The sequence below is a fragment of the Gambusia affinis genome, linkage group LG14, assembly GCF_019740435.1.
Source record: "Gambusia affinis linkage group LG14, SWU_Gaff_1.0, whole genome shotgun sequence".
Taxonomy (NCBI): domain Eukaryota; kingdom Metazoa; phylum Chordata; class Actinopteri; order Cyprinodontiformes; family Poeciliidae; genus Gambusia; species Gambusia affinis.
Window position 1 is genome coordinate 13,622,575 of NC_057881.1, and position 26,642 is coordinate 13,649,216.

The 26,642-nt window shown below is 38.4% G+C and overlaps 1 protein-coding gene across 2 annotated transcripts; it reads left to right on the forward strand.

Annotated features, from left to right (window-relative positions):
- The first annotated feature begins 435 nt into the window (after window positions 1-435).
- On the forward strand, window positions 436-25,835 carry fam91a1 (family with sequence similarity 91 member A1). Of its 2 annotated transcripts, none has more exons than XM_044138038.1 (24): window positions 436-866; window positions 2,194-2,278; window positions 2,595-2,746; window positions 4,543-4,600; window positions 7,412-7,479; window positions 8,590-8,703; window positions 9,217-9,307; window positions 9,853-9,915; window positions 10,112-10,218; window positions 10,310-10,348; window positions 12,601-12,713; window positions 12,843-12,952; window positions 13,439-13,554; window positions 13,655-13,741; window positions 13,879-14,008; window positions 16,762-16,910; window positions 17,504-17,638; window positions 18,972-19,085; window positions 19,316-19,388; window positions 20,438-20,584; window positions 20,955-21,053; window positions 21,229-21,352; window positions 21,441-21,510; window positions 22,798-25,835. In XM_044138038.1, the coding sequence occupies exons 1-24, from the start codon at window positions 795-797 to the stop codon at window positions 22,981-22,983; spliced, it is 2,502 nt and encodes an 833-aa protein (XP_043993973.1). In that variant the 5' UTR covers window positions 436-794; the 3' UTR covers window positions 22,984-25,835. The 2 variants fall into 2 exon arrangements, with proteins under 2 accessions (XP_043993973.1, XP_043993974.1); XM_044138039.1 differs by having other exon boundaries at window positions 439-866; window positions 13,442-13,554.
- Window positions 25,836-26,642: the final 807 nt, after the last annotated feature.

Sequence of the window (26,642 nt, forward strand, 5' to 3'; positions counted from 1 at the left end):
TTGATACTCTGCATGCCCACATGTGATGAGATATCTAATTATTGAATTAATTAGAAAGTAGGACCTGCTGTCAGTTTAACTTTTTTTTGGTATAAAATAATTGCTGTGAAATTTGAGTAACTGTGGAAATGCCATTAATGCTTCAATTGTATAAAAGTTGGAAAATGTATACTCCTTTGCTATTTTTGGTTAGCAGATAAATGCTACTACTACTACTACTACTGCTAGTAGTAGTACTACAAATAATTAGTAGTAGTACTACTACTTAGTAGTCATAATTAGTAGTATTACTAATTATGATTATTAGTAATAATAATACGAGCAGTATATAATTGCTAAAGAATGCTAGCCTTACATTATTTTCTTCAGAACTAATTTGGGGGCACAATGGATTTAATAAATAAAATTGTATATAATTAAGTGTCACATCGCTGAATATTTAGACAGCTCATCCGGCATCCTCCTTACTTGAATCCATAACAATTTTGTCAAAATGAAAGTATTTCCATTAGAGCCTTAGATTAAAGGCATAGCGAGCAAAGTTTTATCCCCCCTCCTAAAGTCCATTCAGCTCTAGCGTCACGCCTCAACCGGAAGTGACGCTGAAAAATACAACAAGGAAGTTGCCGTTTATTGTGAAGGAAAATAACCACCAGATTAAACGTCTCTTCACATCTGGGGTGTGTTTGCTGCATGCTCGGAGCCAGGAGGGCTGAAGTCACCGTGGACTCGCCCGGGAGCCCGCTTCACGTCGCCTCGAAGGATTCTGCTCTTAGCCAGCTCGGTAGCTAGCAATGAACACGGACGTGGAATTTCACATCAGGCAGAATTATCCGTGGAACAAGCTGCCAGCGAATGTCAAGCAGGTACCGTGCTTTTAAATGTTTTCTTTATGGGCGGCGGAGCGGGGCCACGGAGCAGGGGGCTGGCAATGTCATGGCGGATCTCCGTGTGTCATTCAGCCAGCTGTCAGAGTCTCCTCCTCTGCTACGGAGCCATAGCCGACCACCATCCATCTACTGAAGCCATTCAGCCTGCCTCTTCTCTGCTGCTCTGACATCACATGACAGACGGGCTGATACGAGGCGCCACATGATCTTAGCGCGTGGGGGGCCCACCTCTAAATTCTGCACGCACACATTCATGCATAATCGGTTTTATCTGTGCATCGAGTATTTCACACCCGGTCCAAATGAATCCGTCCTACTGCATGTCTTGATTTTAAGCAGTACCTCGGAAGGAAGTGGAGGGGGGTTGCATTCAAAAGCTAGTGCATTCTAGTTTTATTCTCTTAAAACTTTCCATCCAGTCACAGGCCTTCTGCAGGACTGAAGCTTCTGCAAGCTTTAATGCATTTTATGAGGATCTTGTTTGGTTGATACTGTGTGCTTATGAAAGGAAAGGGGAAAGAAGAACTAGTTCAAAAAATAATTCCAGGAATAACCTAAAAAGTGTTGCATGCATTGATATTCAATTGATGCATACCAAATGGAGTATGTTTCTACCAGCTTTGCACATTTTAAGGTGGGACATTCAGCCTGTTTCTTTATGCAAAAGAACTCAAGCTCTGTCAGAGAGGCATTGGACATTGTTTAGGTTTTGCTGCTCTACCCCCACCTCAAATTTTTTGCATGGTCTTACAGGTTTTCTTCCATTTTTGCCTCATGTTTAGTCCCAACTCACCCAGAAAAGCATCCAGTCAGCACAACAGGAAAACTGGCAGGAGGGAAGCACACATAGTAGGCTGACACCATGTTTGGCCATAGTGTGTTTGGCCATAGTGTGCAATAATTAGGATGATGTGTAGCAGTAGCATTAGCTTTCCAACACACAAAGTATTTCTTTCACCAGCAAGCCAAAAGTAGGACCTGCATGTGTTTCTAGCGTAATCCAAGTTAACATCCTGTTGAGTTTATGTCTAAGGAAATGATGCCAAAGATATTCAAAAATGACATTTCTAAAAACACAAAGCAATACCCTTGAAGGATATGTCTTAATGTCGTGGGATAAAAATGACATCATAGTGAGTCCTAGTCCAGGAAATAAGTCAGCACAACAGGAAAACTGTTCACATTGCACAAGCAGCAGGAGGAGAGCAGTTCTGAAAGAGAGTCCCTGTTCGTCTCTGCTGCCTACATGGTGAGGGTAATCCTGCCTCGATCCTTATAGGTGTGCCTTTGTTCTCTTTTGCAGAGTTTGGGGAACTCACAGCGCGAGTATGAGAAGCATGTGCTGCTGTACAGCATCCGCAACCAGCTGCGATTCCGCAATAACCTAGGTGAGCACGTCCGTCTGCCACACTGTAGCAGAACATAAACAAATCGCAACAGGTCATGATGGAGAGATTAACGAAAGCAGGGCTGCAATAGATCATATATTATTTCATCTATTTGAGTTTAGAAAATAGTTACAGTACATGACTCTGCATGCAATCAAAGTGAAAACAGAGTTTCTGCCCTTGGGATCTCCTGGTGTTCTTGGATAAGTTAGTCTCATCGAGCTCCAAATTGATCAGCTGTTAATCGACTGTAAACGTTTTTGCACCTGGCTTTGACATGACCACTATCTGTGGGGGTGTGTTTTTTATCGAGCAGTCCGCCACGTCAGGAAGGACGAGCGCAGGTACTACGAGGAGCTGCTGAAGTACAGCCGGGACCACCTGATCCTGTATCCCTACCACCTGTCTGACATCATGGTCAAAGGGCTGCGAGTCACTCCGTTCTCGTACTACATCGGAATCATGGAGGTAAGAAGTCTCTGACTGCAGTGGACACTTTTTCTGGAAGATCAGTCTCTTCTACATCAGCAGAACATCTCTTGTTCAGCCCAGCTTTCTGACTGACGGGGTGGATTCACTCAGAGCGGAAACTCTTGTTACAGCTACAGATTTTCTAGTTGGTTTTGAAACAGCCAGTCTCTGTTCATTTGAAGTGAACGATGACTTTAATTTTGGCAGCACAGCAGGATTGTGTGTCTCGCCTGGAAAAACGGACATTGACAAGGATGTGAGCTGTCACCAGCTCTGCGTCAGTTTCCATTTTAATTACAGAAAACACAAGTGTGACGGTATTATTTGGCAAACCTAAATGGATGTTAAATCATTAAAGTCTGCATACAGTGAGAATAACATTTTATATATTAACAATTCATATGTCTGTAATTTATAGTTGAACTTAATTGTCATTCAAACCCCCACAATATAATTAACTTTACAGTTAAAATAAAGGTTCTTGTGAAATCTACGCCTAATCCTCAAGGACTAAGTCCTCCAGTGGACTTTGGATCATTCTACATTTTGGACCTTCCTCCTAAGCACTTCTGCCACCAGGTGCTGTTTCTTAGCTGCTGTTTCTTTAACTTTAAACTTGTGAACTATGGTTGGTTTGCACTTTGGATTTGTACTGCAATTTGTTATCTTAGTAAAGAGTTCTATTTGTAATACAGTCTAACGGAAGTGCATAATTAATCACTTGTTTAAACAACTGTTCTTGTTTAATTAGTTTATTGCAAACACCTAAGCAGATTTGCGGTGTTGATTTAAATGTTTTAATGTCTAGCATCTGGTAACTAGCTAGACAATGTAATATCTGGCAGCAGGTCTAGTTTATTTGGCAGCCAGCAAAACCGAAGAGCAAAAACTATACCTAGTTTGCAGGAAAATTTAGATTTTTTTTTTTGCATCAGTCAGGGACTAGATGTTGATCGGTTTTCAGTATGGCACCATTATCACCGTCTGTCTTCCCATCATCTCAGATTATCTTGTCAATGCTTGCTAATAAAGAGCATTCCCACAGTAAAAGGTTTCCCCCATCAAGTTTCTCAGTGGACTTCTCATTTTCAGGCCGTCACATCCATGTAGGCCAACGTTTTGGTCTCATCTGATTTGAGCTCCTTTCCACATGGTTCTACCTCAGATCAAAAAGTTTAATTGCTGCAAATACTTTTACCAGGCACTGTGGCAGTTCAGGGATAAACGGATACCAGATCCCAGGATAAAAACACTCAGGAAGAAAATCAACCATACTATCTTTGCATTCAGTTTAGCCTTTGTCTGCTGAGCATAGGTGCTAAAATGCAGAATGTTGATGTACATTAAAGATTAGTAGATGCCTTTCTCACTCGTATACCAAATCTTTTGCATTACCACAAACTCTTTGTTTACATATGTGTATGCAGATGTCAGCTGCAGCATTAGATTTCACCACATTTGGCACAGATCCTGTTTTACTTGGAGCGGTATGAGAAACAGACTATTATTTTTGCTACTTTATAAACTGGAGAAAAGACCAGCAATTATATCTCTCAGCTCGTTTACCAAGGTGTCACCACCTTTTCCTTGCCTGCTTAGCTAAACTCCATGGAGCTTTAGCTGAGACTACTCAATTGCCGAAAGCTGTGTCACAGTGCTAATCCATCTCCAGAACTTAATGAAAACCGGGAGCAGAAATTAGCTTGGTTGGCAAAATCAGATAATCCTTTTATTAATCAGCAGACAGTGACACACTTTAATCCCCTCTCTTCTTGTTTTTTTTCCTCCTCCAGGATATTATGAACAGTGAGAAGAGTTACGACTCCTTGCCCAACTTCACTGCTGCTGACTGTGAGTTGTTTTTTTTTATTTTTATCTTTTTTAAACTGTTTCCTCTCTTTCTGCCTACAATTGAAATCATTTTTAAGTTTCTGTTTACCTCCGATATCTACTTGTTGTTTTTTCTTGATCTCTTTTGCCTCTCTCTTCCTCTCACTCTTGTTATTGGTCAGAAGATTATTGGAAAGTTATCTTAGAAGTTTTGTTGTGTTCAGCAGTGTTGCCATTGGCTGCATCTTACTTAAAGTAGATAAACATTAAACATGTTATTTCAATAATTGAATAGGAAAAGTGTAACTTATATAAAGTTATACAAATTTAGTGATGTGTTTTAGGTGTTTTGGTTCTGTTGATTTTGATGATTATACCTTCTAGCCAATAAAAGTCAAAATTAATTTTCTCCAAATATTACATAAGACTGATATAAATATTTTTTTGTATTTAGGCTGAAGTGTCATCCTGTTTTGTCTATGCACTGTGCAATATATGCACCCAGTATGCATTAGGGACTCTTTTTGCATAAGTTACTGTATCGATGCGACATGATCCTTTTTTCAACCTTACTTTTTCATTCCACTATATTTTCTGTCTGTGACATTTTGTTGTGTATTCTTTGTATTGTGGTTTTCTATAACCATCTACTGTATCTCTGTCAAATCATGTGTTTTCCTTGATTGTGTGAGCCCTAATGATATATATAAATATATATATATATATATATATATAATATATAATTTATAATGAGTTGTCATTAACTGTAAGCCATTATCATAAAATTAACTGAAACACTTTAATTTAATTACTGAAATAAAATAACTTCTTACTCATGTTGTGTAATTTCCTCAGGATTTGCTGATGAAACTTTACATGAAGCAAATTTATGAAACAAGAATATTTGAAGGGGAGTAGATGCAAAGATCGTACAAGTAGTTTTGTCAACTTGCGTCATGCTTACTTGTATTAAAATATATTTTTAAGGTTGATAAACGATAAAACAGAAAACCAATAAAATAAACTCTGATTTTTTTCATGCTGATTGTTTAGTAAAATAAAATATGAAACTGGTAAGTTCACACTATGACACATGCACGATCCCAGCTTTGATGTTGCTGTAACAAAAATAAATGCTTGAAAATCTGCATCACATGATGTCGGCTCTAATACTTCTTTAAGCCTCTCGCTTGAAATCCGATTTTGCAGTCGCTTTCATTTCGTAGTTCACGTGCAGTTGTAGTGCTCTCCGTTGCCAAGCGAACCGGGCTTTGGCACGGTCTGGTGAATGGCTGAGTCTTTTCAGTGCAGAACCTTCATGCTGTGGAGACAGAAGGCTGCGTTCAGAGGCTACCTCTCTCCAATAATCCCCTCAGGAGGAAATTTGGACTGCGTCGCTCAGAAGTGGGCGGATGGAGATGCAGATCGAGTGTGCCTGAAAGAGTTAGACGTGGGTGGATGTTTGTGTCCTGGTGAAACAGCAGGGTGTGTGTCTGCGTGTGCTGTGTTCAGAGTCTGAATTGGAGAACATAATTACATGTTCCATTTGTGCATTGGGCTCATTTGCACCAGATTTTTTGCAGCACGTAGAATAACTGGTGGATTTGAATCCTCTGAGAAAAATATTCAGCTTTTGCTAACTGTGCCAGAATTTAATCAATTTCACCAGATTAATGTAAAAGAATATTTTGGACCTTTCAATTAATCATACCATGATTTTTCTAGTGTTTAATGGTGAAACAAGATTCAACTTCTATGTTTTTTTCCCCTTTCTTGAACTTTTTACTGTTACATTTATGCTGTTAATTTCTTAATATGTGTAAAATTCTCACAAGCACTGTTGTTTAGAAGATCCACACCTTCACCTTTTAGTTACTCTGCTCCATATAATGTGAAAATGATTATTACTGCTCTTTGTGTGTCATTATCATGGTAACAACCCAGTTAAATCCATCTTGGCAGATTTAGAAAGAGCTTAACTCCTCATGAGAAGTAAAACAAAAACACAGAGCTAATGTTGACTTAGTGGTCAGCAGATCAGCTTTGCTTTTCATTGTCAACATTTTTGGCTATCAACAATATTTATTATGGTTCAGTATTTTACAACCAAATAAAGCAATGATATTTGATTTGTATTGTTAATAAGCTGTACATAATGTGAATGAAAACACAAACACTTCAGAAAAATGAACATTTTATGGTAAAATATCTTCTGAGAGTTTCTTCTTGTACTGTGCAGTGAATAGTCAAAGAAAGAGGGAATTTCTGTGAAACTCTATGTAGAAAACACCAGTTGGCGTCTATACACTTAGAATCAAATGGCTTCAAAGCCCCTTGGATGTGACAGGAGGCGTTTATGTATTAATAATGAAACTCCATCTTGTGTCTGTATAATTGGAACACACTGATCGCAAACAAAGTAGTAAAATAAAGACGTTCTGACTTGTGGGAAATTAGAGCTGTTGACACTTACTGAATTAGACACGAAAAGTGGTAAACTATCCAGATGAGGAAACTACTTGTCAAGCTTTGCACCTCCATAAATAGTTGCTTCCTCACTTTACAGCTGCAGAGAGAAATAAGTATTTATAAGTGAAGAGCATGTTGTCTATAAATGCTATTTTAGTTTGGTTGCAAAAAGTTTATGTTTGTAAAAGTACAAACATGTTTCTAGGATTTTCTTCATTTTTTTTTTTTTTTTTTTACATTCACATCTTTGTGTTATTCCTTCTCAACTTTTACCAATCCAAAAATATCCAAATTCATGTCCAGGACCAGATTGTGAGAGTTAAATGAGCTAACTTTTAATTTTATGTTCCTGTCATTACCCAGGTCTGAGGCTGCTTGGCATTGGGCGAAACCAGTATATTGACCTGATGAACCAGTGCAGGTCCTCCAAAGTAAGATACATTTATTTTTTTAGGGTTATTCAAGGTCATATTACCTCACAAAATTAACAGAAGTACACATCAAAAAAATGGTAAGGTTCAGTTTTACTGGCTGCTTATCCAAAATGAGAAACCACTGATCTTGTTTTGTAGTGACATGATTTAAGAAATTACGCAGGTCATCTGATGGGAGCAAGAATTTATTCTAAAAGCATTTTATTGTGAAACAGGTAAGATGTAATGGATAAAATCATTGCAAATTGCTAAAGAAATAAACCCATCTAGTTTAGTGACTTGAGAACCAAGTCTAATTTCAAGCTTTATTAAACTAATAAGTTTTAAAGTAAACACCCAGTGCCTGTGTTTGGGTAGTGATCCGACAACTTGATGACTTTCTTAATTTACTGTGACGCGATGAGATGTTTTGTACACAGTATTGTTTTCCATTAATTTTAATTATTTGGCTGTTCAGCTAAAGGCTTTTCTCTTTGTAGCTAAACTGATGAAGTGTTTTCCTTGCTGAATATTTTTAGCATCGGCTTGTTATGTAGAGAAAGGTGTCAAAAAGAATGTGTGGGTGCAGATTAGTGGCTATTCTAATCTAAAAACAAATGTCAAAGTTCTTCGCAAAACAAATTGTTATTGATTACAATTTAATAAAACATATAATTGTTCCAGTTTAATGTTACACAAAGAAAGTTTAATTATGTTTTACTGATCAGTCTGCAAGCATGTAGTATATACAAACAAAAATGTATCTGTAATAACATCTACATTAAAAATGAAGACTTCCTGCAGGGAAATCTTTGTCTCTTCCGAAAATATAACCAATAAGGCTCAGGTGAAGTATCTCACCTGTAAAGTAAATCATATGATAGACATGAATAAAAAACAATCAAGTTTTGCCTGGAAAAGCAGAAAAATCTAATAACAATAAAAAGAGATTTTAGGTAATGTCTACAAATTGTACTTAAGCCATGCTGAATGTGATGTAAACGGTAAACAATACTGCTTCGGCGATTTAGACGTCGCACTATTATGATGTTGATTTGAAAATACCGCAGTCCTGCAGCATTTACCAAATATTTAACACACTACATTTTCATTCACTTCTGTCCTCAGAAATTCTTTCGTCGAAAATCGGCGCGGGACCTGCTGCCATCCAAGCCGGTGGAGATTTCCGTGGAGCCGTGGTGGGTCGCTCAGACGGGCTTCATCACCGAGGACGACATAAGGGTGTGGCACAAGGATTGTTTAAGATGGATTAGGATTCTGTTGAATGTCATTGTTTATGTGTAACTTAGCTGAATGTGCACGAGGAACCACAAATAGACATTTAAAAGGACAGGAAAGAGACTCAAAGTTTTTTCTTTAATTCTGCGTGTAATTGAATGGATGCTTTCTTTGGTGATGTCTGGTTATTTTTCTCACCGTCTGGATGGGGAGTTTTTGAAGCTTTTGATGGATTTCATACACACTTAATCATGTAAAAATTTCTTATTTGTCAGGTTATTTTACAGATGAGTCTCCTTCAAACATTCTAATATTTTTTGCCCAGAAAAGGAAATAAAAAAAAAAACAACCTTTAATAACTTCTGAAAGCTTCAGAGTTCTTATCTGCAGATGCATATTTACTCCAAGAGAAATATCAGAAGACTTGATCGCTCCAGCGCATTTTTATTTCAAGCGTCCTTTCATATAGTTTGCACTAACGCTGACATTTATTGTTTTCCTTTTGGTTGAATGCAGATCTGTTCTACTGCGGAGAAGAAAGCCATCGACAAGATGATAGATTCTGGTCCTCAGCTGGCGGGAACAATAGAGTACAATGTGGTCCTTAGTGAGTATTTGATAATGTCCTGTCTGTGTACTCTGGAAGTTGCCGTGAGGAGCTGCAGTCTCCCCCTTGTGGCTCTGAGAGATATTACATGACCATGCCTCTGAGCTGATAAATATTCTCTGACTATGTACGGTAATAATATTAATAATAATAATGGTAGTTGTTAAGTTTTTAGGACACAGGAAAAGGTTAAATTCTTTTAGATTTTATGTAGCAGAATAAATTAAAAGGACAGCCACATTTAAAACAAGATTAATAACATGACGGTTCCTATGGAATTACTTTGAGTTTGCCTTTCCTCTTCTGTGTAATATTTTTTAGGGTTATTTTTCTAATCTCCGGCTTTAAAAGAAATAACAGGCTTATATCAAGCATCACCAATATAGTCAGTCATCGTCAACGTAGCTTAGATTTCTCCAACTCAGTTCTCAGATGAGGTGAATAACTCATTTATGCTCTAAGGTTTGTTCTTAGCGGCATGGCTGGAATAAAAGTTTCAAGTATCTTACTTGTGGTCTCATTTGTGTCATTATTTGTTCTCTCAGGTTTGTATAACCGGGGCTTTATTTACCTGGACGTTCCCATATCGGATGACAGCTGCATCTCAGGTACACCACTCTGTGTGTTTTAATTATTGCTGCTTTAATGCACCTTTGAGCAGTTCACCCTGGTGTGTACTTGATGAACTGAATTGAAAAGATGTATTTGTCTCTGTGTGTGTAGATACATTAGTAAGAAAAGAAAAAAGCTGTTGAGTCCCCTTAGTGTGAAAACAGTTTTCTTTTTTGGTACTTTCTCTTTCAGTGCCCCCTCTTGAAGGCTTCGTCATGAACCGAGTGCAGGGTGATTATTTTGAAACACTTCTCTACAAAATCTTTGTGTCTATTGACGAGCAGACCAACGTGGCCGAGGTAGGCCTTGGACGTGTCCTTTATTACTCTCTGATGACTGTTTGTCTGATAACTGATCTTTTTCTTTTTCTTCTCCCTGTCTGGCTCTCAGCTTGCCAATGTGCTGGAGATCGACCTGGATTTAGTGAAGGTGGGTTTATTTCTCAGGGTTTCAGGGTAATGTTGTACAGATATGTCTGGCTTGCTTTTGTATTCTTGAAGGATGGATATTCTGCCTTAAGGAAAGTTTGTCTCCTGCAGGATCTCAACATTTTCTTGCTTTCTTCACAGTTTGCTGGTTGAAAGCTGTTTATATTTCCCATATATTTCTTTAGGAATTTTCCATTTACGCATAAAAAATATATTTTTTTTAAGTAAAAAGAAACTTAGACTTAACTTTTTACTGGGCTGCAACTCATGATTTCTTGTTTTACACTTTATATCTCAGCTAATTTTTAGAATGAAGAAAATATATAAAGCACTTAAATATTTACTTACAAAAAAGTGAGTTGACAGAACGTCATAGAGGTTGAGATCTGAACTGACTAATCAAAGGCCTAAATTAAGACATAATTGCACATTTCTAACACACCTGTAATTGTTTAATGATTTTAGTTTTCCACCTGCATGCATTGTTAATGATGTTATCTGATTTTGATCTGATTCATTCAAAATGTAACAGCATCTACACTGCTAAATGTGCATGTCTGCATGTTTAACATACAGATTAAGTCAACCAAACTTGGGTCTGAACTTCAAACTATGCTATAAACTCATTCAGGGGCTCATAACACACAAAATCCCAGTGTTTAGATGCAGTAGCAGTTTCTGAAAGTTTTCCTTTTGCTAATGAGTTCAGTTAACTTCCAATGTAAAAACAAAAGATCAGCTTAAAGAGGTCATTAAGTCCAGGTTTGTGTAATAAACAGAGCTGTGGTCGTAATTAACTTTAGTTTAGTTAAACATTGTCCAGAGAGTTTTATTTTTCTAACCTTACAGATTATGAATCCCACTCACCCTGCAATGTCATGGTGGTCATGCTGCTCTAGTTTCTCCACGCAGAGCTCTGAGAGATGAAGATGTTATAAAAGTCACACTATCTTTAGCTTAGGGGCAGTTCATACAGTCTGCATCCCAGGAAGGTTTCTAGGTCACAACTGCTATGTTGACCTTAGATGACAAGTGTTTAAGGTTAAGAAACTTGTATTTACTGATTAATAGTCTGTCATGCTTTGGAGTTAGTGTTTGTATGGTGTTCTGATAGCGTTCCTTTACCCTGCAAAGCATTTACGAGATATCGATAAATTACTTAAATAGAAAAAATATACATGGACTTGTGTTGGGTTTGAAGTGATTTTATTCAGATCAGATTAATTTAAGAAATTAGCAAGCAATTGGCATTCATCCATTTTCTTATTTTTGAAAATAACTTTAGTGATATTATGTCCTCACGAAATTAATTTAAGTTTTAAATTGCAGTGTGAAATAACACAACAACTTTGCTGATATAAGTCTTTCTTCACGGTACGCCAAGAACATCAAGGGATGTCATAAGGTGTGTGAGATGAGATGTTGAAAATAAATCTCTTTGATGCCTGAGGATTATAAGATTTAATTTCTGTAAACTGGGATTGCTTCCCACAGATGTGCAGTCCAGTATCAGAGCCTATCAGACTGGTGTCTATACAGTTTGAAGGCCAAATAAATAACTAAGGTTATTTGTGGAGTTGCAGTTTTTCCCATTGAAGAAGGGACTGCTCATGTAGCGGTGGGTTATTGGTCTGTGAGGTTTGAAATGGTCTTGTAAATGGTAAAGTACCCTACCTGTGAATGTGATTAAGTAACTTGTCATTTAAAAAAAAGAAGATTCCAACATAATATAAAAATATGGATGAAAACGGGACGTGGTAAAGTGTTTGTATCTCCAAAATGCTTTAAGCTTCAGGGTCTCTAAGGCCAAAACAACAGACGACCCCCCACCCCTTTTAATTATTAAATAAACACTTTCTAGAGAAGAACTGAAAAAAAAGTACAAAACCTGAGCTGCCTGGCTAACCACAAAACAGGAGAAAACAGTTGAACAAAATGGCAGAGAACCCCTACCAGCTTCCACTGTGAATAGAAACACTACTTTAGTTAGACACTTGATTCTTCACAATATGCTCACAGCAAAATCATTTAAGTCCCCACAAACAGTCAGCTCACAGACAAGATCACTTCAGATCAAGGCCTGGGGAAAAAGGGTTCTGAAATCTCTGTTATGAAGCTCTTTATGGCTGACAAGCTCCAACACATTGCACCTGTGGCAGCAGGGTAGCACTGAAACACAAAGAGAGAGCTCTCATGAAGAGAGCCCCTAGAGGCCAGTGACCGTAACAGTGTTTTCCTCTTTGGTTCCATCAGAACGCGGTTTCCATGTATTGTCGCCTCGGCTTCGCAGTGAAGAAAGGTCAGGTGTTCAGCTCTGAGCAGCTTCACCCCAGCTGGAAGAACGCTCCGTCCGTTAACAGGCTCAAGTAAGCGCTTTCTATACTTTCTGAGCACCACACAGTTTTACAAATGTAAAAATCTGATCTGAATCGCTGATTATGGTTTAAGAAAATCCCAGCAATGCGCTGTCAAAGTGTCATGCTGTTGTGCTGTAGGAGCACCATGGACCCCCAGAAGATGCTGCTGTCCTGGGAACAGGGCAGTCCCGTCATGGAGGGCGGCTCCTCGGCCACAGACACAGACACCACAAGCCTGGAAGACCAAGGTCTCGCACCACGCACACACCCGGGCATATTCTGCATCGTATGCAAATAATTACACCTGCTGACATGTGCACATGGGACATTTTATGATTGCTACTTCTGGTCTTCCAAGCTGCACCACTAATTAATCCCCAAGAAAGTTCAGCAGTGCTGCTAAAAGTAATTTTCACACTAATAGGTGTTTGTCTAAATTGGTCTCATTTTGGCCTAATTTTAATGTTGTGCACATTAAGCTGGCAGAGCTTCTTGCGAATTGGATATTATCAAAGGAGCTGTTGCGCAACAACATTTAACATGCTAATAAGTTTAAATTAATCTTTCTGAGAGGGAGGAATGCTCTAAATACATTATTTTTACCAAATCAGATGCTAATTTCTACAATTAGGAAGAGTTATTGACAGCTAATTGGCTTGTTGTAACATGTGTTAGTAGTATTGCTCAGCAGTATTACAATTTCTCCTGCCTTATTAATTATTTTCCTCTCTCAGCAGGAGACACGGGCAGCGTTAGCAGCCTCAGCATCCCGGCAGCTCCCACTAAGAGGATCGCCTTCCTCTTTGACTCCACGCTTACCGCATTCCTCATGATGGGCAACCTGTCTCCGGTCTGTGCAGACATGAAACACACAACTTTATGTTTTACCAGAAAATTACCAGAAATATGTTTGAACATAGATCTGCGTATTTGTGCTGTTGTCCTATCAGAACCTGAAGAGCCACGCTGTGACCATGTTTGAGGTGGGGAAGCTGTCCGATGAGACTCTTGATAGCTTCCTGGCTGAGTTGGAGAAGGCGAGTTCAAATATGTATTATTTTTTTAGATTACATTAGATGTAAATTTACATTAAAAGTTTTTCAAATCTTGTCATTTCCCTGTAGAAGCCAAATAGGAATCTTTTTTTAAATGGTCGTTTTTTTGTTTTACTCAGGTGGAGAGTACAGCAGAGGGTGAGGCTCAGCGTTACTTTGACCACGCTCTCACCCTAAAAAACACCATTCTCTTTCTGCGCTACAACAAAGAACTCACTCAGGATCAAGGACCTGATATTCCAAATATAGGTATTTATTCCGTCGTATGTTTTTATTGATCTCATCTCTTGTATCTTAAAGATCAATAGCTTGCAAAAGTATTCTTACCCGTCTTACAATCAGAGACGTCTGAAATGTGAAAGACTGACAGGACATTGTCCTAACATGAAGAAGTCCTTATGAATGTTTATGACTGTTGCCATGAAGTGTCATTTGAAAAATAATGACACTTTTAATGCAAAGTTTCTCTAAAAGCTGCATTGAAAGTCCATTAAAGTGCCAACTTTGCATTAAAGTTGTAAAGCAGTAAACTCTGCATTTACAAAACAATGCAGAGTTTACACTTTTAACGGACTTTCAAGGCAACCTTTAAAGCAACTTTGCATTATAAGTGTCATTATTTACTAAATATCTATGACAAAAGTCATCGATATGAGCAGGTACCATACAGAATTTTATTAATGTATTGAATATTTGAATATTATTTAGCAAACATTTAACATACAAAGTCATTATTGTGGATGGTCTTTTCTAATTTGCTGCTGCAGTTCTACTCTGGATTACCAATCATGACTGTCATCTTTATCTGAGCAGCGAAGCAAATACAAGGGAACATTTTCTCCTAGTTTTCTGTTTTTACGGTCATGCTGTAGATAATTTTCTGCCAGTGACATCATTCATTATCGAGTCCTGGCAACGTTTTGCAACGATTATTAAAAAAGGAAACGTTCAAACTTGCACTTGGGAACAGTGGAGCAGAAGCAGAAATATTCAACCGCTGAGGGTTGTAAACCCAGAGGGAACATATGCTTATCAAAGACCTCTGATGCAAAGTTAAAACGTTGTGAATGTTGCAGAATTTTTATAAGTCGAATCTTTATCTTACTACACATATATCTGTTTATTCTTTAAATAGAAATGTGTTAAAATGATTAAGGAGTTTTACTTTTTTGATGTGTTTAACCTTCTTTCTCAGGGATTTGAATGTAATTAGCTAAAATGAACAGCTAATTGAAATAGGAGTTTTTACAGTTTGTTGCCTTTAAAACAAATCTAGTCGCCTTTTGAGTGAAGTTTTGTAGATGTTTTTTGTTTTTTCTGCTTACTTGTTGATCTTAATTTATTTTTGTTTTTAATAATTTAATGATTGTTTTTGAAATACCTGATGCTACATTTAGAGAATAATTTCCTTATTTTTGCTGTAATTTCAATTAATTTTCCAAGTTAAATTTACAAAAAAAACAACAAACAAACAACGTAGTGTTTACAAAAAGAGTACAAACCTCAACCAGTAGGGATTTTAAGATTTAAATCAATTGTTCTTATTGTCTCAGCTGCTACTAATTTACGTTTAGCTGTCTTTACAACACTTGTTTTGAGCAGCTGTTGGTAAATGAGTATTTTGTCCACTAATGTCCTATAGTCTTAAAATCAATAAGTAATTAAAACCTCATCTAGTAGCTTCCAAGAAGAAGTGGATCCTGTTTCTCTCCATATATTGGCAGACCACATCTCCGATCCACCCAAGGCTGCCTTTAACGATTGTCTCTTCGGAGTTAAATGTTCCCATGTAAACGACTGAATTTAGAGTCGCGTTGTTTGTCTGCCGTCTCAAGGTGGAGCAGCGCAGAGTTTGTCCTTCTGTCTCAGCAAACTAAACCTCTGGGTCCTGCGTAGCAACCATTGTGACACCAGATGCGTTTTGTTTGATTTGGCTTCATGCCTCGCTTCTGATTGTCTTACCGCGTTGTCGTCCTTTAGCAGGTGGACTTGCTGAGGGAAGCCAAAATGTTGTTACAAGTGTTTTATGTTAACTATTCATTTAGGGAACAAATTAGTCTAAGTAATTAAGATGTGTTAACTTGGAGAAGATGCTTTCTTCAACCACTTAAGATGAGATTTAAGAGAACAGTGTCAGTACCACCTTCTTGTTGCTATTTCAGGACAGCATGTTTTTATGTAGTAAGACCTTATTTGATTAAAAATACTTAGTAGCCATATAATCGATATGGGAACTTTTAATCTTTTTATTTACTATTATTACGTGTTGGGGTGGGCAGTATGGACTTAAAATGTTGTCACAACAATAAAGATTAATATGATCATACTTCTCTTGAAAAACATTCCTACATAAAATAAGCATCTCCAACATCCCAGAAATGTGATTGCATCACGATGCTGCACAGAGTAACAGCATTTAATCAGATTTTATAATTTCCGGATATTTATTGATGCTCTCATGGAATGAACATTAGAGAAAATAGTAACAATGACATTTCTAATAATGCCGTCAGCTTAGTGTTTTGGTGTGGTGGTTTAAATTATTTAACGTAAAGTTCTTGTCGACTGGTACGTGTCTCCTTCCTGTGGCGGCTCACCAACTGGGCGCACTTATTAATCCCTGTTTGCTTTGGGTCTGATTACGGTATTCATCGGTTAGAACATTGGGGGATTGTTTTTCCGTGATATGCAGGTTCCAGTTGGACAGAAGGGTGGTTAGCTCTATAATGCACCTATAGGATGGCAACTGGCAGACCAAAGGAAGACATTGAGTTTTCAGTGCTATAGTTTAAGTGCTAAATGTATTTCTCATGCTTTCAAAGAGAAGCCCTTTTGTAGGATTTAGCAAAGATGGAGGGAAAAAATTTAAGCAGTTGCTTCTAGGAGTTGCAGTAAACTGTTACATTTATATGAATCCATCCACACTTACCACTTGTTTTTGATTCTAGTCCCATTTTCTAAAGAAGTGCTGACTCCCCCCCCCACACACACAATGTTTCCAGGTTTTCCTTTGGACATGCTGCGTTGTGAGAGCCTGCTGGGTCTGGACCAGGCCACCTGCAGCCGCGTCCTCAACAAAAACTACAAGCTGCTGGTCTCAATGGCGCCGCTCAGCAACGAGATCAGACCCATCAGCAGCTGCACACCTCAGGTATGAAGCCTGGAGGAAGAAGGAACAGAAGGGACATTGTGTTTTTTCTGCGTGCATAAAGACATGAAGGAGCTGTTTTTGTTTGCATGTTATGTGACAGATAATGTGTTGGAGGTGAAACAGGGGGTTGGGGGGGCCTTTTGTTTTGTTTGCCATCTTGCCTGGTGTACACATTTGAGTTTCCAGAGTTATCTATAAATGTGTGTGTGTGTACACTTGGCGAATTCTCAGCCTGCAGTTGCCCCAACAACAAGGCTGCACAACGAGAAGAGGAAGGCGGGAGGCGAGGCTCATGAGTAATTCCTCTGCCTGGCTCTCCTCCAGCTTTCTAGCTGAGCCCAGCGAGACAGAGGAACACAAGTTAAAATCTTGTTGTGCCATTCATGCTGTTGCTTATTCTCACACCGCTGCGACTCGCTCAAGTGAAATATGAAGAATCCTCCTTGTTTCCACTCAAATCTTTTTGTTATTTCAATGCATGAATTTATGCCACTAATAATGACCGAACAGTCTGTTTGTTTTTTGTATGCTTTGGCTCCCCCCCCCCTCCTCCTCATCTGATTATTTACATGTGTATTTGTTTCTTCCTGCAGCACATTGGCCCAGCCATCCCTGAGGTGAGCTCCATCTGGTTCAAGCTGTATCTGTACCACGTGACGGGCCAAGGCCCGCCGTCGCTGCTGCTCTCCAAGGGCTCCAGGCTCAGAAAACTGCCAGACATTATCCAGGTGAGCCCAGGTTAATGGTTGTTCACATAACGGGAGTTAAAATGGTAGCAAGAAGGTAAAAGGGACAGATAGTAAAAGTCTCACATTAAGGAAAACAATAGCTGCTCTCAGGAGCTGCAGGCAGGTGTACGTTTAAAGTTTTGACCTTGCTTTCAATCACCGGCAGGTAATTGGATCATTCGCTGCCTCCTATGTCCTCGCCAACCTTCATTTCTTAATAAAGCAGCAAGTCCTTTTTGATAATGCGTCACGGTGAACTAATAGATGTTCTCCAGTTACGCTGGAAATTTGATCTTGGGAATGTGTGAGAAGAGAGCAAGAGACAAAATAGTACCATAAATCCTCTGCAGAAAACCTGCGATATGCAAATGAAGTCCTCGAAAGGAACGCAATGCCAACCTGCTTTGTGAAAAACACCTGGACTATTTACTACAGGAGTTAACATCAGAACATTTGTTTGTTCCTTGACTTTAGCCATTCAAGAAATACACTTAAGGCTATTGATGATACAGTCACTGTGTGATATTTCATTAAAGTTAGTACAATCTGTGCTGGAAAAATCCCTACGTTTCATAAGTATTACATAGTCTACACTAGTATTGTGAATTTGTCCTTCATAACTCGGCAGTGACGTTCCAGATAACCCAGTCTCTACTCCACTCATGCCTGGAGTTTCTGCAAGACTCCTTTAATATTTTGCTCCAGCTCTGAGCTACTTGTTTTGGTATCAATGTGATACTAAAGAGACATCTGACTTGTCACATTACGTCTTCTGACAATTGTTTTTGTGCAGAGTAGCTACCCAAACTGCTAATGCTGGCATCTGTTCCCTGTCTTGATATGACACAATGCTTATTTGTATTTCATTGTTAAACATATTTTACTGGGGCTCCATTTGAGTGTATTCAGAGAAAATCTATAGAAAAATGTGCTGCCATAAACTCCCAGTTTAGTTTTTAATGTCGTAAAATTTGGCTTTCAGCTGCTCTCTGTTGTGACCATAAGTCGCATCACACAGACTGGAAGCTTTAGCAACCAATTCAGTCTCTATTTTTAATTAGAAATGGCATTGTAAAGGATGGAAAACATTGATTTTATGTAAAATATTTAGCTTTGGAGGTTGAATGCACTTTATATTTAGATAAATTAGATAAGCATTACCATTTACTAATGTTTAGGTTATTTATTTATTAAACCCTTGAATGGAGAGAGGGTTACTTTTGTTTTACCATGAGTTCATATAATTGAATTTAGTATTATTTCGTATAGATACTCTAAATAGTCATTGACAGTTGTAGAAGAATCTTTTGTTTATTAAATTTTCTCTCTTTAGGCCTACGACAGGTTGCTGATCACCTCTTGGGGTCATGACCCTGGTGTCGTCCCTACATCCAATGTTTTGACGATGCTGAATGACGCTCTCACGCACTCTGCTGTCCTAATCCAGGTAAATTCGGTTCAGTTTTACTGTATTTTCAAAAGCCGTGATTGGACAAGGACATATATTTTATGAATTTGACAACCCAATTATTAACTTTTTCCTGTCTTGTAAAAAGTCCTAATTGTTTAAGTCCCAATTTGAAGAGATTTTCTAACCAAGTCACTGTGAGTTTAAAACAAGGCTCTCTCTGTGTGTGTGTGTGTGTGTGTGTGTGTGTGTGTGTGTGTATTCTTCAGGGTCACGGTATGCATGGCCATGGAGAAACCGTTCATATCCCATTTCCTTTTGATGAGGAGGATCTGAAGGGAGGTGAGAGAGTTTCTGCGTGAGGTTATGAAATATTTTAAACACATGGCTTAATTTTGGTTGAAGAAATGACACCATTTTAAAAAAAGGTGTCATTTCTTTCACTGGAGAATTATTAAAGTAATAATTCTCCAGTGTTGGCTCACAAAAATACAGTAAATGATTGTAAAACCTGGCATTAATACTATATGAAAATAGTTCTTAGTGTTACTATGAGGTTAGAATACCTTGAAAATAGCCTCTGAGATCAGAAAGCATCACACTTTTAGGGTTCTGTACAAAGAAGGCAATGAACATTTTCTCCTTTTTTTTTTTCCTTTTTTTTTTCCCCCCACATTTTTTTCTAAACATACAGTGGCTCGTATTTTTGTGACAGTAGGCAGACAGGAAAGAGGGTGAGGAGAGGGGGGAAGACATGCGGCAAAGGTCGCCGGGACCGGGAGTCGAACCCGCGACGTCCGTGTCGAGGACTGATGCCTCCAAACGTGGGGCGTGCTAACCCCCCTGCGCCACCACAACACGCCCCTGAACCATACATTTTCAAACAGTTTATTGATTTATTTTTTACTACTCTGTTCGTTTTTCTGAATGACGTCTGGGTTTGGTTTGTTGCAGCTGCAGCTTAAACACTTTGCTCCAGTGCAATAACCAACTAACTCATAAATGTGTTGGTTAAATCGTTCTTCAAATTTGTCTAGAATTCGTGTTACGCCATCCACTAGAAACGAGAAATTGATGTAGGAGGTACAGAAACCTCCCAAGATTCTAACCCTGCATGAAGATGACTTAAATGGATTGATTACTTTTCTAACAAGAGGATTAACATGCGTCTAGTTTCACTGTCAGGATGTCCACACATTCTTATTATATATCTATGCTGCAACCTCTTTTTTTTTTTTTTGCTGCGACAATTTGATGCTGTTTAATATCAAAAGAGAAAGTACAGTGTGTGTGAAGTACTTAAGACTTGGAGTTTTTGCCACCTGATGCCTTGACCTCTCTGGAGTCCAGCAGAACTCATTATTCATACTTGACGTCTGCTTGCCATGCAGAGTTCTCCTACTCCAACATGTGTGTGCACAAAGCGCTTCGGAAGCTGAAGGAGCGTGTGGATCTGGAGCACCAGTGTGGCTACATCACCATGCTGAACTCCAACAACAGGCACCGTCGCAGGACCAGCGACAGCGCAGAGTGTAGAGGTAAGACGAGCAAGCACACATACACACGGCCCAACAAATGCATCTTTCTGGCTGTTTAACAGACAAGAGTTATTGTGAAATTAGCTGCAATGTCCTTGCTTATTACAGCCCATGGCACTAATGGTGCAAATTAGATAAATATTCCTCATAGTCCAGTTTAATTACGCTGTTTGTCTGCTTAATTGCGTGCTTTTTATGGTGATAGCCTTTTGCTAATGAAAGTGAAAGAAACATTCTTAGCCTTTTGGGATTGAATCTCAGTCCTGCTTTAACTCACAAAATTTTAATAATTCTCCAGTGTCGGCTCACAAAAATACAGTAGATGATTGTGAAACCTGGCATTGATCTTTATTTGTTGTTCGTGTTCAAGGAGAAACGCATCTAGGCGGAGGCCTGGACACCAACGGCAGCACCGAATCATTTGAGCTTGTGACCGAAGAGAACAGCGAGGGAAAAGGAAAGACAGACAGTGGGCGCATTTTATTTTTCCTTAAAAACATTTGCAAGTATTCACGGAGTTTCTTTGGGAGTTAGAGGACATGAGGAAGAGGTCGGCGTGTGAGAAGTGGTGATGTCTGAATTCAAAACCAGGCCTTTCTTTTGAGCGTCTCGTGTTGTTTCTTCCTCGCCAATCTCTTTCTCAGCTCTTTCATCTGAAGATGAGTGGGTCCCTCTTGAACTGTGCTTTGGCATGCCCCTCTTCAGCTCCGAACTCAACCGCAGAGTGTGTCGAAAGATTGCCTCACACAAGCTTTGCAGCAACGAAAGGTAAGACCTAAAGCCTCTGTCGCTTTTGGATGAAGCGTTTGAAAAGAGTTGTGCTGCTAGACTTGAGTTTTGTTGTTGCTTTTTTCAGCCTTCAGGAGCTTCTTCACTCAAGCCGAAAACTATCACTGAAAGTGCTGAGCTTTGTTCATTCGTTCCAGGTAAGAGCTCTTAGTCGCCGTTTCTTTAGTTTGAGCTGAAATGGAAAAGTTTTGTCCAGCAGGAAATAGAGAGCCTGAATTTAAGGACAATTTCTTCCTTTTTATTCCCTTAAATTCCTTTTAATTTTCATGTAAAGTTTCCAACTATTGAAAGATCGCAAAATAATAAGGCGACCATGATAAAAAATGAAAAAAAGACAAGTAATGGCTGCATTTAAGTTTGTGTTTTTTAACTGAATGAAACCTTATGATTAAAATTTTAAGTAGAACCAAAAGTTTAACAAAAAATTATTGTACCCATGTGCATGATTGCACATACCCTGTAAGCTTTCAACCTAGTTATCTGAAGCGAAAAGTGACAATTATGATACTATCAGATTGTGAAATGAATATTATCTATATGGTAAATTCTGGTCATTTCTGCTCTGTGCTCTTGTTCAGATGCATCAGTTTTGCTCTTCTGTTTTTTTTTAGCCTCATAAACTAGATTTTACGCAGCAACACTTCAGTTCACTTGAATGATAGAGTTGCTGTTGTTGACACAAGAAGATCTTTAACTTACAGTCGTCTTTGTAATACCAAAATATACCAATATATTTGACCAGTTGGATGCTATAGTATATTTGTAGTGACTGCGATACTATAGTTTATGGAGAGTGGCGAAGAACATTGTGTAATACCACCAACAAGAAAGCAGACAGAAAAATGCTGATTGATAAAATAATTTGAATTTTCAGCAGTAATTCAGCTTTTGCATAATTAAAAATGTTTAGCTGCTCTCTCATGTGACCATTAATCACATTACACTGACTGGAAGCTGTAGCAGCCAATTCAGACTCTTATTTATTTTTTTTTACTTATGAATGGCATTGTAAAGGATAGTGCAAACAGAAAAGAATAATTAATTGATTTTATGTACATTTTCTGGCTTTGTTGAAAGCTAGGTATTTTGAAACTGTATGTTTAATGTAGAGCTGAACTTGATGCAAGTTGGTGAAAATGCAGCTGAAAATTGTTTAAAAATATTATGTGATTGAAATTCTTTCTTTTTTCCTTATGTGCTATGGCTTTCTGTGGTTATTAATTTTTGTTAATAAGATATTCTTGCCATGTTGCTTGCACATATTAGAGATTTTAGATTAGATGAAGGTGATTTGCTGCAGAAAACTCTGAAATCGTGTCCATGGTGACATGTTAAACAAAGATCCATTAAACCTTGAACCAGTCTCCATGAGGCACACATCCCTTCTGGTGTTCTCAGCTGTGAACTTTGCCCTGTATTGACAGGACGGCGGTCAGCCGTCTGACCCGGACAGCGGCGTGTCGAACCCTCTCAGCCAGCCTCCGGCTGAGTCCGGCGTCCCTCTGCCTTCCATCAACCTCCTCTTCAAGGATGGACAGCTGAAGGAGTGGAGTGGCCGCGCCCCTCCCCCTCTGGACATCTCGTCTCTGCAGAAGGACCAGCCCTCATAAACCAGGTGCGGTTCGTCCACGAGGACACTACTTCTCAGTGAAAATGGACCATGCCTTCTTCCCCCCCCTTTTTTTCTTGGCAACGTTTCATCTCGCTGAGGACATCTCTTAAAAGTGGTCCAACTCTGCATCTTCATTCGTGCTCACAAGGAAATGAACCCCATCAGCTCTTTATTGTTTATCCTCTGTAAGAAGAAGCATTCTCCATCAACACTAGTACCCACCTCCTTTTTGTTGTTTTCCTGCGTGATTCCTTGTATTGCTTAGTAGGCAGCGTTGGCTGTTGGAGTGGTGCTATAATCCCAACATAAGACAGCGATGCAGGCGAAACCTAGTTGCTTTGTTTACCCTCAATCCCATCCTCCAGTTAGTTCTGGTTTTGCTTCTTAAGTGGATGAACCCCAGACTTCTTCAGGAACAATTTAAACTATATGCATTATTGTAGGACCAATCTCTTGGACTTACCAGCTGACTTTGAATCCAAACCCTTCTTTAGCTTGTCTCATGTTCATTGATTCAATGCATGATGGTGTTGCACAACTCAACAAAAACAAAAAGAAGAAATTTCTTCCCTTGTTATTTGTGATCAATAATGGGGAAACGTATGTTAATTGCACTGTGCAGGATTTGTTTAAACCGGTGGATAAATAAATGTTTTTTTTTATTTTTTTATTTTTAAATGTAGGATCGGTTGTAGTGCACATTAATGTTTTTAGAGCTCTTGTTTAAGGAAGGAAGTGTTTACTCATTGAAACGCAAACATGTTAAGAACTGACTGGGCATTTGAGGAACTTCTGCTTTTTTTATATATATAATTGAGGGCACCAAAGACATTTTCTTTTTCTTTTTACTTGTAATGATTTTTTTAAATACATTTTTTTGCCTATATTGAAATCAGCCAATCAAAAGAGCTCAGGCCTGGGATCAAACCTGCTCATTTGCTTTGCTTTTTGACCTTTTTTTTATGATTTCTGTACATTTCTCTGAATACACGGTTCATAACACGGCATAACAAGCATCCTACCTTTCCTGTTTGGGCTGGAATTTGCATGTCACACCTATTTGGAATAGCAAAGGTTACAGGTGCATCTCAATAAATAGAATATCATCTTAAAGTTCATGTATTTTAAAATATGAAACTTTTGTATTCAATGAACCCAGACCACATTTTAATTGTTTATTTTTTGTTCAATTTGACTGATAAGAAGACCTAAACTTAGGATATTACTTAAGATAAATAAGAAATTTTATATCGTACCATACACAATCATGGAGATATTTGACGCCCTCCTCAAGGAGGGCAAGCAACAAAAGCTCATCACTAAATAAGCTGGTTGTTCAAAGTGCCGAATTTGAAAATATTCATGGAAAGTTGAGTGGAACAAAAAAGTGTGGTTTGAAAAAAACAGGTGCCCTAGCAAAAAGGTAACTTCAGTCTTCAGAGGATTTGGATGCAAGGACTTTTATACTTTGTTGAAAGCTATTTGGAGATGAACATTTAATTTGTTTTCTCACATATCCAATAACTGGCTTAATGACCATGATATCAATGTGCTTGATGGGCCACCAAACTATCCTGACCTGAAACTCATTCCCTAATGTCTAGATGAAAGTGAGACCCAACAATTTAGATTAGAGTTTTCAGTACAGTATATGCTAGTGAGACCAAAACTTGGTTGGTTCTTCTTTTCCATGCAGCATGGCTTGTAGGCGATCTGCCCAGGATGCTTTAGTAGCAACTTTTTTCGGTCATCATGTATTCAAAGCTCATCAGCAGAGGGAAGCATGAAGTGCATAAAACATCCTGGTAGACTGCTGAGCTAACTTAAAACTTGATAAAAAAAAAACAGTGGCTCAGCAACATTTTTCCATCTCATCTTTTCCTTCCACTAAACTTTCCATCAGTATGTTCTCATTATGTAATTATGTAATGCGTGACATGTGTTTTCTCTTCCGATTTTCTGAGAAGCAAAGCTCTAAGCTGTAATCAACACAATAACTGAACTAGATGTTTGACATAAATGTAATGAGTCTTTATAACACGACTTTTACTTTTTGTATTGAGTATCAATGAAATTGTTGACGATATTGTAATTTATTGAGATTCATCTGTAAGTCTGATGATTTTCTTCCTACCACTGCACCTCCCTCTCTCTCTTGATGAACTCCAGCTTGTGTGTGATTGTGTGCTTTGTGCACTCTGAGCAATTCTGTTCACACCATTTTCAGATGGGGAGGAACGAAATGGGGCTTGTAGTCTTGAGAGAAGGAAACGTGCTTTTGTTTTTTGTTTTTTTTGTTTTTTTGTTGTTGTTTTTGTTTTGTGGTTCAGAAATGGAAATGCTAGTGCATTGCCCCGGCTTCCCTGAGACGTCGTTTGGCTCAGGATGTGTCAGACTCTCCTCTTCATTAATCCTTAGTGCAGTTTCTTTTTCCTCCCTGCATTTGGAAAAGTGTAAAACTCATTAAGCTGAGTTAATTTCTGGAGGAATTTCCCCTTTGCAGTTTTTGCCCCACTTGTGGAAGTTAGAAATAGGGAAAACAAAAAAACAGACTTAAGACGTGGTCCTGCTGAAGCATGATAGCCGTGTAGAAACTGTTGTGTGTATGTTGTGTATGCGTATATAATGTACAGATCACCTCAAATCTTTACCAGTAAAAATGACCCTTTACACACACCCCTATGCGCGCGCACACACACTCTTATCTACGGGTCATGGCTGTTTGTTGCAGTTTATCATTTTCACCCCTAGTTATCCATCTACCTTTGGTGTTTAAAATGATAGTTTTATATGTTGGCTGAAAAAAAAAATCTTTGTTGTAGCTTGTTTATTGGGAGTGTGAATATAATTGACTTAAAAAGAAGACACCCTTCTGAATAAATGGGTTTAAAAAAAAGAGAGAAATGACATTCCTTTACTACGCTCTACCTACATCCTCTTCTTCATATTCATATGATCAGAAATAAATATGTAAAAAGTATCTGAGAATATAAATAAATATGTAATAAGACCGAGTTTTTCCTCCATGACGGTGTGTTGGGTCGTTTCTTTTCCCTGATAGCCAGTCACGTTGCGTTATTTCAGGCTGTTTTCTCCTCTCGGTGGAACAGATGGTCCCCAAGCAGCAGCGGTCCGGATGCTCCATCCATCTGCCTTAAACATACGCTATCCTTCTTGGGCTTTTTGGAGAAAAACTGTCTGAACACTGATAGTAATTATCTTCAGATGTGTACTTTAGCACCACTTTTAAGAGAGGTAACCTCAGTGCCTCTGTGTTTTCAGGAAACTGCAGACCGACTTTTAGTCTGTTATTTGTTTTTCAATCAATATTTTAGAGAAACTTGTTTTTAATAAGTGACTTGTTCTTACCACAAGAAATGTGTATATATTTTAAAAATCTATCTGGTTTCATATCCAATCATAGCACAGATAAAGCATTACTTGTTAATCACTTCACCTTTAATTTGAGTTTTTAAAAGGTTATAAGTGCAGCATTTGGCACTGAACTTAAGTGGTTCAAATTAAATGTGACATTTTCTGTAAGATTCTTTTTTTTAGGCCCTACACATTTTAACTTAGAAATTCTGGGTTCATTCAAAGCTCTGCTAAGCTTTATATTATCAAGTAGTTTTGACTACCTGCACTTTTTAATTCAAA